The 14,267-nt window shown below is 58.4% G+C and overlaps 1 protein-coding gene across 4 annotated transcripts in view; it reads right to left on the reverse strand.

The window, feature by feature from the left end:
- Positions 1-1,160: 1,160 nt before the first annotated feature.
- Positions 1,161-14,267, reverse strand: part of SPNS3 (SPNS lysolipid transporter 3, sphingosine-1-phosphate (putative)) — a gene marked incomplete at its 5' end in the record, with an annotated part of 44,919 nt that continues 31,812 nt past the window's right edge. The window contains 4 exons of one of the 4 annotated variants that reach the window (XM_082605009.1): positions 1,161-1,551; positions 2,469-2,640; positions 2,741-2,839; positions 9,476-9,541. In XM_082605009.1, coding sequence (XP_082461135.1) covers positions 1,463-1,551; positions 2,469-2,640; positions 2,741-2,839; positions 9,476-9,541 — 426 coding nt within the window. In that variant the 3' untranslated portion in view covers positions 1,161-1,462. The remainder of the gene's footprint in view (positions 1,552-2,468; positions 2,641-2,740; positions 2,840-9,475; positions 9,542-14,267) is intronic. The other 3 variants (XM_082605010.1, XM_082605011.1, XM_082605012.1) reach the window with 3 other exon arrangements.

The raw sequence follows: 14,267 nt of genomic DNA on the forward strand, positions 1-14,267 counted from the left end.
TTGGTCACAGCCTGGACTTGTGATGGGCATCTGAAGCGTGGCACAGGGGTGGCAGGGACAGTCTTGTAGGACTGCACCCTTACCCTGCGGAGTCTGATGCTATCTCTGGGTAGATAGTCTCAGAGTCGAGTTGAATTGTAGGACCCCCAGCGGGAGTCAGAGAATCGCTTGGTGGTGTGGGAACGGCACCCCTCCCCCGCACCCACACTGTAACTGGGTGCAGAACCCTTACCATGCATCCTCATGAATCCTTTCTCTCCTAACTTCAGGGCCAGCCGTTTCAGGAGCGCCAAGCATCAGATCGTGGGTGGAGGGGGAGGTCACCCTGGTGACGGCTGCTCCTGAGGGGGTGCTGAGACTTGGGGGTGAGCGTGGCAGGCGCGGACTGAGCGGGAGCGTCCAGCTCCTGGACCCTGTCCCATCCAACATAAGGGGCAGGGAGGACACCACAGGGGGGCAGGGGTGGAGCAAGCAAGGGTCAGGAGGTGAGTGTGAGTCTGGGTCACTGCTCAGCTGGTCACAGCTGCTGGGAGGCAGGCCCAGCCTGGTACACCGAAGGTGGCGATTAGCAAGTGAACAGTGATTGCCTGGCTGGGCACCAGGGCAGGGGAGACCTGCTTATGCTCATGGCGGAAAGAACACGCCTCCCCACTGCTGCCCGCCTGGAAGCTGTGGATCTCCTGCGGGGCCCACTGCGCCCAGCTGCTCCGAACCCAGGGGCAAATATGTGTCCCAGCGAGCCGGCCCTCCCCGTGGGGGAGGAGGCCGGGATGCAGAGCAGGGCCCTCGTGCACAGCCATGCCAGCCCCCAGCGTGGGTCTGTGCAGCCCTGGGCACTCCTCTGAGTGTCTCCTTGGTTCCTGCAGCCACACTCCCACAGCAGCACGGGAGCAGAAACCTCTCTTCAAGACTACTGATTCAGCCCCCACTTTAGTTCAGAGGGTGATGCACGCAGAGGGCTGCCCTGTGCCCTCCTGACCCTGCAACTGGGGAACCTGGGTCAGAGCAGGCGGTCCAGGGTGGGGACGCCCAGAGGCCCACGCTGAGCAGCCCTGCATCCTTGGCCCAAACTGCCCACCTCCTCGTCTCCTGATTCTAATCCCAGCAGAGACACCTTGAGGCTATAAATAACATAGGTCTAAAGGCCTATATCCACGGGCTTTGTACTGACCACACTTTAATTGGGCCCGCTGGCAGCCAGGCTGAGGGCCCCGGGCTGGCGTGGCCTCGTGCTGGGTGCAGGCACAGGCTCAGGCCTCCCACCGAGGGTGCTGACAGCTCAATTCCCAGCCCAGCCGCAGGCGCTGCCAGCTCTCTAGCTGGGAGCGAAGAAGTGGCAGGTGCAGCTTGGCCAGGGTCCCGGAGCCGCAGTCAAAGGTGGGCAGAGGCACTGATACAGTGGAGGCCGCCCAGAAGGGTGCGAGCAGGGTGGGTGGGACCTCCTCGCTGCAGGGCAGGGGCCTCAGGGGTCCTCTGGGGAGGCATCTGTGCTAGGAAGCAGGCATTGGCTCTCCATGGCCTCGCTGTCCACGTCCTTGCTGTCGGGGATCCCTGTGGGAAGAAATCGCTCAGCCAGCCCCAAAGGAGGCAAAGGTGTTTTGGGACGAGGCCTGGGCACAGTCTGTCATGAAATCCTCTAGCTTCCGTTTTCAAAATAAATTCCATATCCGACCCGTTCTCCCCACCTTCAATGCCACCACCACGGTCCCAGCCCTGCTGCTCTCCCCTGACGGCTGCAGGGCCTCCTATGGTACCTCTGCTTCAACACTAACCCCCTACAGTCTGTTCTCAACACAGCAGCACCAGAGTGGTGCTTTTAGGATGTAAATCAGACACCTTGGGGCTTGTGCACTGGAAACCAGAAAGCAGCTCACATCTCACTCTGTGTAAGGCCTCAGTCCCTACAAAGGCCCCCAAAGCCCCCACGCTCTGGTCCCATTACTGTCACCCTCGTCCCAACCACTGGCCCCCTTGCTCCTGCTCCAGCCACACTGGCCTCCTTGCCAGTCCTCAAACACATCAGGTCCATTCCTACCTCGGGGCCTTTGCACTAGCTTTTCCCCCTGCCAGGAGCACCTTCCCCCAGATAGCTGCATGACTCAGTCCCCACGCAGTGCGGACCTCTCTGACTACCCTTTCAAAAACTGCAACCTGCCCCCACCTGTTCCTCTCTCCCCACTTTCCTGCTTTATGTCTCTCCATAGCACTTATCACCTTGAACATACTCTATCTTTTACTTCTTCTGTTTGTTTCTTGTTTGTTTCGCTTCATGGGGGCTCGGACTTGGTGTTCACTCCCCAGCATCTGCAGCCTTGCCTGGCACATAGCAGGGACGTAATAACTATGGGTGAATGAATGAATGAATGAACAAATAAATAAACTAGCCAGGGGCTCAGCAGGTGGGTGGTGATCCTTGCTCCTATAGGGTCAGCCCTGAGCCTGGTATGGGTGCAAGGAGGCAGGGGTACCTGTGCCTGGCTGCCGGGCCTGGGCCTGGTCTCTCTCCAGGTGCAGTGCAGTCAGCAGGAAGCAGCCACCACCCAGGGCGATAATGAAGGTGCAGCACAGGAAGCTCTGTTGAAGGCTGAGGAAGCGCTGCAGGTAGGAGTCGGGACGCCCAGCCAGCAGGGCGCTGGAGATCTGCAGAGGAGACAGGCTGGGTCTGTCGGGCCCACCAGACCAGCCTCCAGGCCTTCAAGTGCACTTCCTCCCTGGAGCCCTGCCATCCACCCAGCCTTACAAGTCCAGTGAGGTAGGGGCTGCCGGCATCTCCCAGGATGTGGCCCACTGTGATCTGAAGCGCCTCTGCTGTCCCCCGGCACCTGGGTACCACCACGGACTGCAAAACACAGAAGCACCAAGAGAGCTCCCCAAGCGAGGGCAAGGAGTAGGTGCCCCCTCATGTCCCCCGGCTGCCAAGGACCAGCCTGGTGGGGTGACAGCCTGGCCAAGAGAGTGGGATGGCAGGGGGTCGACGACCCCAATGCCTGAAGCCCCACCACTGAGCCTTCGGGTCGCTTGGAGGCTCAGGAAGGCTCCCTGGTCCCCTGGGATGGAGCTGCCAGGTCCCTGATGAAGGCCACCCCTCTTGAGAGTTCGCTGTTAAATCAGAGTGACCAGGCATGGCTGTGACAACAGTGATGGGGCAGGTGTGTCCCAGCTCAGGGGCCCAGAAGGCAGTAGTGTGGGCTGTGGGGTAAAGAGCGGGTGCACAGCTAGGCGCCTGCACGTGTGGGTACCTGGGCGGAGTGGTGTGGAGGGCTCAGCCCCCATCTCAAGAAGCCCCTCTGGGCAGAGACCGAAGGCAGCCTTGCTGAAAAGGCCCACTTGGGAGGTTAAGAATATGAATTCTGGGGCTTCCCTGGTGGCGCAGTGGTTAAGAATCTGCCTGCCAGTGCAGGGGACACGGGTTCCAGCCCTGGTCTGGGAAGATCTCACATGCCGCGGAGCAACTAAGCCCGCAAGCCACAACTACTGAGCCTGCGCTCTAGAACCCCCCGAGCCACAACTACTGAAGCCCGCGCGCCTAGAGCCTGTGCTCCGCAACAAGAGAAGCCACCGCAATGAGAAGCCCACACACCGCAACAAAGAGTACCCCCGCTCGCCACAGCTAGAGAAAGCCCGCGCGCAGCAACTAAGACCCAACACAGCCAAAAATAAATAAATAAGTTTATTTTTTTAAAAAAAAGAATATGAATTCTGGAGTCAGATTGTCTGGGTTCCAGTCCCACACCCCCCACTCACTAGCCGTGTGACTTGGGGCAAGTCACTTCACCTTTCTGTGCCTCAGCCTCCTCATCCCCATATGGGGATAATAATAGTACCTACATAAAGGGTCACTTTCATTATCGTTCCTCATCTGATACCTGGAGAACATCAGGCTGAAATAATGCCCTATGATTCTAAGGGGCAGGAAGCGTCCAGGCATTTGGACATGCTGTGCCTTCTGCTTGGCAAGCCCTCCCCTCCCTGGTCCAGCTGGAGCATCCCCATTCGTCCTTCAGGACTGACCTTTGGGCCACCGCCTCTGTGAAGCCTTCCCAGAGTTCAGGTGCCTGCCCTGAGCTCCCCCAGCTCGTGTGCACCCCTAACTGAAGGCACATCCCCCTCAGCTGGAAGAGTTCATGGTCCTCCTCCCCTTACCCTTACATTGTGCAGCAGCAAAGCTCCTGCCTAAGTTCTCTTGGGGTCCCTGGGGTTCAGCAAGGCACCAGGCACAGAGGGGACTAGCTGAAAGTTTGACAACTAAATAAGTCAAGTAGAACCATCTTGGAGACTGGTCTCAGGAGAGGCCCTGCCAGAACCCAGGGCTGCAGCAGGGGAGGGGAGGGAGGCAGGAGGTTCAAGTAGAAGCCACACGGTCACACAGTCCCAACAGGGCAGCCACAGGGAAACTTCCCACCCCAGAGCCTTAGCCCCAAGGCCTAGTTGTCCATAATCCGAGCCCATCATGATAATAATTATTAACATTTATTAAATGCTTCCTGTATGCATTTTCTGTATCTCATATACATATATATTTTTTATATATCCACTCAACCAACCCATGAGGGAGATACGATTACTAGCCACATGTGACAGATGAGGAAACCCTCCACAGAGAGGGTGAGTAACTTGCCCAGGGTCACCCAGCCAGGCAATAGCAGGGCTGAGATTTGATCCCAGGCCTTCTTCTCCAGGGTCTGACCTTTGACCATTCTGCTGTTAGAAGCAAGAAGGAAACTTTCCAGCAATATTTACGCATTTTTTATAGAACATTTGGAAAACAGTGAGAAGAACCAAGAGGACAAGCTCACCCTTAGCCCTGAAAACCGCTCACTGGCAGCGATATCGGGGAAGGGAACTCCAGACAGGGGACGGTGTGAGCCAAGGTGTGAAGGCCAGAGCCCGGGGACTGGAGGGAGGGCTTTGTGGGTGGGCAGGGCAGAGCAGCAAGAGTCACTCTTGAGGGTGACCGGCTGGTCCCGGAGTCACCGGCGCTGAGCCACTCTGTCCAGGTGGCGAGAGAGGCCGGGCCTCCCACCCATCACCTGGACCTGCCAACAAGCCTGAGAAGGAACTGACCACAGCTTTGCACCTTCCCCAAGTGCTTCCTTCTCACCCCATAATTATGTGATTACTCACTGGTGGTTCTGGGCAGAAGGGCAGGGCCTCCTAGAAGATGGACTCAGTGTCCAAGAAAGTCCATGCAGGGGCTGCCTGGACCCTCCCTTCCTCCCCTCCCAGGAACTCCAACCTGCGGGTCCTGGACCAGCCCCTGATGCCAGTGGCGGGAGACGTAGGTCTCCCCCTGCCTGTTCTGGGTCCCCAGGGTCTCCATGTAGCCAGGGGCCAAGGCTGGGCCCCACCAGCAGCTGGAGAGCCCAGCAGGTAATTTTAGAAGTTCAGAGGCTTTTGGGTTCCCCAAACTCCAGGCTCACTCTATTCCAAGACAAAAACCCCTCTGTTTTTGACTCGCCCTTCTTAGAAGAGCTGTTCCCTTTATAGCCAGAGGCATAACCAGCGCCAATCAAGGGCATGCATCAAGGGAGTGCAGAAAGTCAGTTACTGGTTACTGCACCAGTCACCAGGTGCAGACTCCCTGGCAGCCTGCCTCACGTTCCCCACTCAGCCTCCCCACCCAGACACCCCTGGGAGGGTGAGACTGACAAGTGAGCAGACAGCTACCTCGGGGCAGCAGGCAGAGCAGGGAAGCACGGAGACCGGCCAGAGGGAGAACAGGAGGGTGACGACCCCCCAGCGGGAGGGGGTGGCGATGTGCTGAGGAGGTGGGAGGTGAGCCTGGTGGCGGATTTCCAGCAGCCTGAGGACAGACCTGGAGCGAGTCCCCCTTCTACCCTACTCCCCACGGTTGGCGGTGGGCAAGCTGGAGCGGAGCCCAGACAGACAGGAGGGTGGGGAGGGAGCCAGAGACACCATCAGTAGGTCTGGGGAAGCAGGGAGCTCATCTGGGGAGACACACTCTCCAGCCTTCCAGGAAGCAAGGCGCTCCGAGGCCCCGCCGGGCAGGGGGAGGTTGCCGGAGGTGGGTCTAAAGTGGGTCTTGGCTGTAATCAGCCAAGGTCCTTTTTATTAACTGACCCACCAGGAGGGAGGGGCTTCCCAGCGTACAAAGAGTGAGCTCCCCGTCAGAGAGTAGGTGAACAAGGGGACGGACTGCACTAGTCAGAGTGTCGCAGAGGGTTCACGAGCTGGGGAGCTGGCTACACTAGACCAGTGTATTCCAGTGCGTTCTGAGGAACGGCTCTACCGGGATCACGCAGGACATTGGACAGCAATGCAGATCCCTCGACCCAGCACAGACCCAACTGAATCAGACTCTGAAGACAGAGGGCCTGGAAGCTGAATTTGTAACAAGCTCCCCCAAACCTGATTCTTAGGCTCAGTGAAGTTTGGGAACCACTGAAGAGCCCCTGAGGTCTCTTCCCCAGAGAGAATCTGGATTCTCCTCCTTGTGGATAAGCAGATCAAAGAGAGCCGTGTCCCTGAGGCAGGACTGACATGGGGCCATGGAGCCCACAGCAACCCCTCAGGAACGTGCGTGATACGGGCTTAGCTCACTCTGCCTGCGTAGCCTGGGCGTAACTGGTAGGTAGGTACCACCTTTCTACCTACTGCACACTTGAGCAAACCAAGGCCAGCCAGAGAGGCGCAGGGCTGGGAGTGGAAGCAGGTGGACTGTTCCAGAATCCTGGCTCCTGGGCTCTGCTGCCCTCTCACCTTCTGTGCTTCAGGAGCAAGGGCAGCCAGCAGGGACCTCCCTGCACTTCCTGCCACACCAGTGTCGCCACACTTCCTGCCCCTGCCTGGCTCCAGGCTGCTTCCTCCCCAGCCCCATCCCACCCCCTGCTGGCCTCTCTCCACCCATCTCCCCTCCGGCCCCCTGGAGCCTGCTCCTGCCTCACCTCTAGAAAAGCAACCCCAGCTACCTATGACCTGCCAACTCCAGCTACCACCCTCTCTCTCCTCTCTCCCCTGCGCAGCTTCTTACGCTCCAGGTCACGTCACCTCCCACCCTTCCTCACCCTGCCCCCAGCTGCCGTCTGTCTGCCCTCCGCCCCACAGCTGGGAGCCCCCCACTGCCAGAGATCACTCCACCCTGGAGCCTTCCCCCCCTCTCTGTCTGGGGACTGAGCTCCCAAAACCGCAGGGACTGGTCCAGCTCCGGCCACCGAAGTGTCACAAGGCTGTCCTCCACTGAGGGGCTTTGGGAAGGTGGGGAGGCAGGGGAAGGGGGGCTGGAAGCCTTCCTGGGATGACACGCCCCACTAAGCTTTAGGGGCTGGAGGCCTCCAAGCCAGGGGAGGACCGTGGGGAGCACTAAGTAGGCTGGATCATGTCCAGCCTGGCCCCCTGGGCAGTGCCAGCCAGCTCCCCAGCAGACCCAGATGGCTCAGACTATGGCTGACTGGCCCCCTCACCCCTCCTCTCCTGCCCCCAGCCCACACACAGCTCTACAAAGAGCCTGGCTCTGCCAGGTTAATCATTCTTGCAAACACAGACACAGTGGGCAGGGTGGGGGACACACAGGCGCAGTCTTCACATATCTGCAGGGCTGCCGTGTGCAGCAGGGAGCAGGCTGGGGGTGGGGACGTGGAGGAAGCTGCAGGGGGCAGGATTCAGAGGACAAGTGGGCAGCCCCACTCAAGACAACGTTTGCCTGGGACTTCTCTAGCGGTTCCACACTTCCAATGCAGGGGACACAGGTTCAATCCCTGGTCGGGGAAGTAAGGTGCCACATGCTGCACAGCTTGGCCAAAAAAAAAAAGGACATTTGCCAGCACGATTCCACATACTGAGGGCTTTCCTTCAGGCTATCTTGCTTACCCCACCAGGCTGGTTATGATTACACCCTATTTTTTTTTTTTTTTTTTTTTTTGTGGTACGCGGGCCTCTCACTGTTGTGGCCTCTCCTGTTGCGGAGCACAGGCTCCAGACACGCAGGCTCAGCGGCCATGGCTCACAGGCCCAGCTGTTCCGCAGCATGTGGGATCCTCCCGGACCGGGGCATGAACCCGTGTCCCCTACATCGGCAGGCGGACTCTCAACCACTGCGCCACCAGGGAAGCCCATGATTACCCCTTTTTATAGACTACCCCTTTTTATAGACAAGGAAACTGAGGCCCAAGGCCATTCAGCAGGTCTATGGCCAAGTCTGGGATGGAGCCCAAGTCTCCTGCCTGGAGGGAGGAAAAGAGAAGACCCGCCAGCCCTGCAGCTGATACACCCACCCAAGAGTCAAAGACAGGACAGCCGTCTACATCCGCTGAGCCTGGGCTGAGAAGAGGGCCAGAGCATCTAGACAGAGAGTGAGCCTCCCATCCACAGAAGTATTCAAGCAGGTTTTGTTGGCTAATTAAATGACTACACTTCCCCACAGCCCTTTCAAACTCAGATTCCAGGATGCCAGGATTTCTCTGGGAGATGGAAGATGAGAAAGTAGGAACCGCTGACTTGCTATCAGAATCCCAGCCAGCATTCTCTGTGCCAGGCACAGGGCAAAAGCTTTACACGGATAATCTCATTTCACCCTCATGATAATCCAGGAGGTATTTTCATCCCCATTTTCCACACAGGGAATCTGAGGCTCGGCGACACAAAGTGACTTGCCTAGGTCACACACAGCTAGTAGGTGGCAGAAGCAGGACTGAAACCCAGGTCTGTTTCCGGAATCCAGGTTCGTGCCCCTGCACTAGACCCCCTTCAGGACGGCGCTCAGTCGACTGCAAGCTGCTCTGGTTCCCTCACGCCCACCCAGCCCTGGACTACCAGGAGGCAGGAGGAGGGCTCTTGGGGTGTCCCTAGGTCTGGGACCCTGTGTAATCCACAAGGGCACAGCCCTTCAGTGTTCAAAAAATTTCCCTGCACATCTCCTAGAAGGAGGCAGGGAGGCTGGATGGAGAGTGTGAGGCTCAGGGAGGGTCCTGCTAGACTCTGGACCTAGCAGTCATGGGGTCAGGATAGCATCAGCCCTCATTATAGCCTGAGCCGGCCCCTTGCCTTGCAGCTCATGATATGGGAGCTGGGGTGGCCTGGACCCACCTGGGTTCAGTGGCCCTGAAGTCCAGCATCCCTGTCTGCACACCCAGAGTGGAGGCCAAGGAGCCTGCTTGCTGAGAAGAGCAGTCAAGAAAGAGGGAGGGAGGCCTGGAGTCAAAAAGCCCGGGCCCCAGTCTTGGCTCAGTGCCTCTGCAGGCTGTGTGACCTTGGTTCAGGCACCTACCCTCTCTGAGCCTCCATTTGCTCATCTACAAAATGGGAGTGATGGTCAAAGGATATGTCTGAGACTGTCAGGGAGGCCCCTGGTCCAAGGTGACTGTTCATTGACCTTGGTCCCCTACCCCATGGTCTCTGAAGCCCCTCCTGACCTCTAGGCCACTCAACAGCAGAAGTCCAGCCCTTAGCAGGACAGACTCCAGCTGCCCCTGCTCAAGAGGCCCTAGGACCAGCCCTCCGTTCCGACTCCCACACCTACCAGCAGGATGTCAGCAACCACGGCCCAGTTGCAGGACAGGAGCAGCTCCCCGAGGGCCAGGAACACCTGTGAACACAGGGTGGCCGGGATGAGGCTCCCTGGATCTCAGTCACCAGCCCCTCCCCATGCTGTTTCTTCCCCCCTGTGGAGAAGGAGACTGAGGCTGCCCAGAGGAAGGACCCATCGAGACTTACTGGGGTGGGTGAGGTTTGCAACTGTTTTCCCAGTTGCAGCAGCCTCCAGAGTGGGTAGACATTCCCATCTGGGCAGACTGGCAGCCATGACCCAGAGAGGAGTGCCAGGGCCTGGGCCTGGCAAGAGCACTCCCCCTGATGGACGGCCCCCAGGGTCTAGCCACTGAGGTCACCCAGGGAGGCAGCCAGGACTCCCAGGCCACGTTTAAAGGTGGAGAAACAAGGCACTTCCCTGGTGGTCCAGTGGGTAAGACTCCACGCTCCCAATGCTGGGGGCCCGGGTTCAATCCCTGGCCGGGGAACGAGATCCTGCATGCGTGCTCCAACGAAGAGTCCGCATGCTGCGACTAACAAGTCCACATGCTGCAACTAAAGATCCCATGTGCCACAACTAAGACCTGGCACATCCCAAATAAATAAATAATAAATACAAAATTTTTTAAATAAATAAATAAATAAACAGAGGAGAAAGGTCCAGGGCTTGCCCACCCTCCCCTTTGTTCCCCTAAGGCCTATGTACACTAAGGAGGTGCCTACTGCATGCCAGCCAGACTGCCCAGTCTAGGCCTCCTATCAACAGCCCCTCCCAGGCCTTCCCCTTCCCAGACCCCGAGAGCGGCACAGGGACGTGAGCAAGGCTGAGACAGTAAACTGTGCCCGGGTCAGGGCCAGGCCTTGTCTGAGGTCGCCAGCTGGCCCAGGGCAAATCCATCCTGAAACACGAGGCTTCCGGCCCCCGTCCAGCGCCCACCCCCACTCCGGGCACCTGTGGGGCCGGGATAACCTTGTGTGCCCACCCTCCGCCTCACCATCTGGAGGCTGCTGTGTGCCTGTCTCTCCCAGCTCCCTGAACCCCCTACCTCGTGCCAAAGGATTAGGACAACCCTCATTCCACTCACTCAAGAAGAGTTTAATGAAGCAGCAAGAAGGAGGGGAAAAGTCTCATTTCTCAGAGCTTCTAAGGGCTTATTGCTGGAGTGGAATTAGTCATTCCTGGAGTCACGGGGCTGTGCCTGGGGCAGCCCAGGCTCTGGATCCCAAAGGCCTACAAGCACCCAGGACCGCGGAACCAAAGGGCCACTGCCTGCACACTGACTGCATGCCAGGCACGTCCACTTTTGTCACCCATCCAACTCTCAGCCACCTCATAAGACACGTATCATTACATCCACTCCACAAATGAGAACTCAGGCCCAGGGTCACACATCAAGCCACTTTCTGGTGAGCCCCTCTCCCCTGCGGCAAGGTGAGGGACAGGAAGCTGTCGGTGAGGTCGGGGGGAGACTCCGAGAGGTCCCAGAGACCATAGTGCTGGGTGAGGCTGGCAAGAGGGAAGTCAGAGGAAAGCCCAGGATGGGGAGGGCTTCCAGGTGGAGGTGGCATTGAGCAGAGCCCCGAAGGATGGGCAAGATCAGCATGGGTCTAGAAGAGCCCCAAGGCCGTGCCAGGCAGAGAACCCTAGTGAGCAGAGGCGAGGAGGCAGGAAGGCACCCATGAGGCTGGGCGGGCAGGAGTGTGGCTCAGGGCTGCGGAGAGACGGCAGGACCCACTGGGAAGGGGGAGCAGCGGGTGTCTTCTCCCAGTCTCACTAGCCTTTGGCCCTCCACAGACTGGGGAACGCTTGAGGGCAGGGCGGGCCTCCCTGTGGGAATCAGGAAGTGGCCAGCTGGCGAGCTTTAGGCGGGGCCCAGGCAGGCTGCAGACCTGCATTCCAGCCCCACAGGGTCTGCCAACCCGGCCTCCTGGGACCAACGTGAGGGCAGCTCACACCCATCCTTCCCTCGACTCCCACATCCACCAGGACTGCCAGGCCACTGCCCTCCTCCCACTTCCAGCTCAAAGGCATCCTACCCTCCATAGCCGGGGCCCAGCCACACAAAGCCTGCTCTCTGCGGGTGCTGCGGTCTCCCCGCTGCTGCCCCACACCCACGGGACATGCTGAGATACACCTTTTCCTTCCGCCAGCTGGAGCAGGGTGGATCCTGACCCCAAAATAGGGCCAATCGGAGGGAGGCTACAGCCACAACGGGGCCTTTCAGGCTGAACAAGCTGCCTGAGGATGCCAGGTTTCCTCAGACACACCTGGAAACCCACCCCAAGCCACCAAATCCCCGCCTCCATGCAGAGGCTTTGAGGAGCGAAAGGCCCAGCTGGGGAGAGGCCACCTCCTAATCCCGTAATTACAGAGTCTCCTGAGGCGGCTGCCTGGGCTCAAGGAGGGACACCCCATCAAAGAGGTGTGACCCCCTGGAGGGACACCCCATCAAAGAGGTGTGACCTGGCCATGTGGGGCCACCCTTGGCGGTCACCACCCTCTGGGCCTTGGTTTTCCCAACGCTACTACGATAGGGTGGCCCAGTGCCCCAGCAGCCCCCTCCACCACCAACAGCCTTTGCTTTTAAAGCTGCAAGATAACTTCAGTTGGTCCCACAGGCTGCGTGCAAATCAGGTCTGAGAATCCAGCGGCCCCCACGACCAACGACCAACGCAGACTTGCGTTCCGCAATTAAAAAACAAAACAAACAAGAAGGGCCCTGGTCTGAAGTTAAGTCACGGTGAAGAATGTAGCCAGCCAACCGTTCAAAGCTCCTCCCACATGGGCCCCTCAGCCCCCTGGATGCCCTCTTCTGCACGGCCACAGGCCCCTCGCACTGACCAGGTCCCCAAACCTGCTCTCTCCTCCTGTCCCCCCACGTTACTGTCCTCGCCCAGGGTGCTTGAGGTAGCCAGGATACAGGACCCACCCACAGACTGGCTGCCAGCAAGCTGCCCAAGCGGCCAGACATGGAAAGGGGGAGGCAGGGGGCTCCTACATGCCTTGCTTGCCTTCGCACCCCTCCAGACACTGATTCCTGTCCATTCTGCATCCTAAATGTCCCTCAGATCTGCCCCCTCCTCCCGGCCACTGCTGCTGGCCTGGTCCAGGCCTCCCCCGTCCCTCCGCCTCTCCAGTTTCCCAGGCCCCACCATCCCTCCGGACAGCAGCCCCGGAGGGGACTTCCGAAAGGGAAATGGGAAATCTGCCCTCATCCCCTTAGTGCCTGTTCATGGTTCCCTGCACCCTGACTGCGTCTCCCTGGGTGATAGGGCCTGGGAATACCGCCTGAGAAGCGTGGAGCCCCTCAACCCCTGGCCTTTCCATTTCAGACTCAAGAGGATTTCCCCCTCGAGTTGGGGCGGTGATGATGCATATTTCTGGCCTTAGTCACCCCCGGCCAGAGAGACGTACACACACACACACACACACACACACACACACACACACTGACACAAGCACATGCACTCACATAATACACAACCACACAAGCATGCACAGACACGTGCATCCTCAAGACACACACACACACACACACACACACAGGAGCTCCAAGACCCATGCACACATACCTAGACCCATAACCTGGGACACATACACAAAACTCACACACCACAAAGACACATACATAAGCAGGTAACAGGGATGACATTCTAAGTATTAAAATATGTGTGGCAAGAGTACCAACCAAACAGACAGCGGCTGACGACCCTCGTACAGAACTTGCTGGAAAACAGCCTAGCATGTACATGTGCATGCTTGTGGTCTTATAATGTGGACAGCAAGTTGTGCACAATCACATGGGCACACACACACATATACATGTACACAAACATGCTCTTGCTTTTGCACTCATGTGCATACCTGCACTCGGACATGCACACACTCATACCTTCACACACAAAGACACCCTCCTCACGTACACCTACACGCACAGGTAGGCATGGGCAGGGAGCAGGATGGAAGCTGGAGCACCTGCCCCAGAGGAGGCTCAGCCTCTGTGGAGTGGAAGGGACAGTGTCTTCACTTTGGTCCATCTCAGTCTTCCAACTGGGCAGTAACTGATCTCTGAACTGCAAAGCGTGGATTCTAGGTGCCCCCAGGTAGGGAGAAAGCAAATGTCTCCCACGGGCTTGTGGAGACTCAGGCAGAGGTAAGGCCGATCCTCCCCTTGCACAGGTCAACTCTTCACCCAGTGTGGTTGAGCCAGTCAGGATGCAGGTCCCCGGCACAGACTGGCCACTAGCAAGCTGCCAGGCTGGCTGGCACGCTTTTCCCCTGGGCGTGCCAACCTGTAATTGCAGGGACTGTCTTTAGGGCACAAAGGTACCGCCCAGCTCCCATGGGCCAGCAAAGGCCCAGCAGCCTGGTAGACAGGCAGATGGGGAATGAGCTCCAGTCCTCCTGGAGAACCCAGCTGACACTGCAGGCTCTGCTGCCCATCCAAGAAGAGACACCTGCTAGATCCTGGCAGGGAAGTGGGGTCCTCAGAGGAAGGGTAGGTGGGCCTCTCTCAGCCCCTCGGAGGCAGCCTCTGGCAAGGCCCAGTTACTTCAGCCCAAGACACAAGAGCAAAAGGGCTGGGACTTCCCTGGTGGTCCAGTGGCTAAGACTCCACGCTCCCAAAGCAGGGGGCCTGGGTTCGATCCCTGGTCAAGGAACTAGATCCCACATGCCACAACTAAGAGTTTGCGTGCCACAACTAAAGATCCCGCATGCGGCAACTAAGACCTGGCTCAGCCTAAATAAATAAATAAATAGACTTGTCCAAAAAACCCGCAAG

The sequence above is a fragment of the Mesoplodon mirus genome (genome assembly GCF_964341445.2).
Source record: "Mesoplodon mirus genome assembly, chromosome: 18".
NCBI classification, from domain to species: Eukaryota; Metazoa; Chordata; class Mammalia; order Artiodactyla; family Ziphiidae; genus Mesoplodon; species Mesoplodon mirus.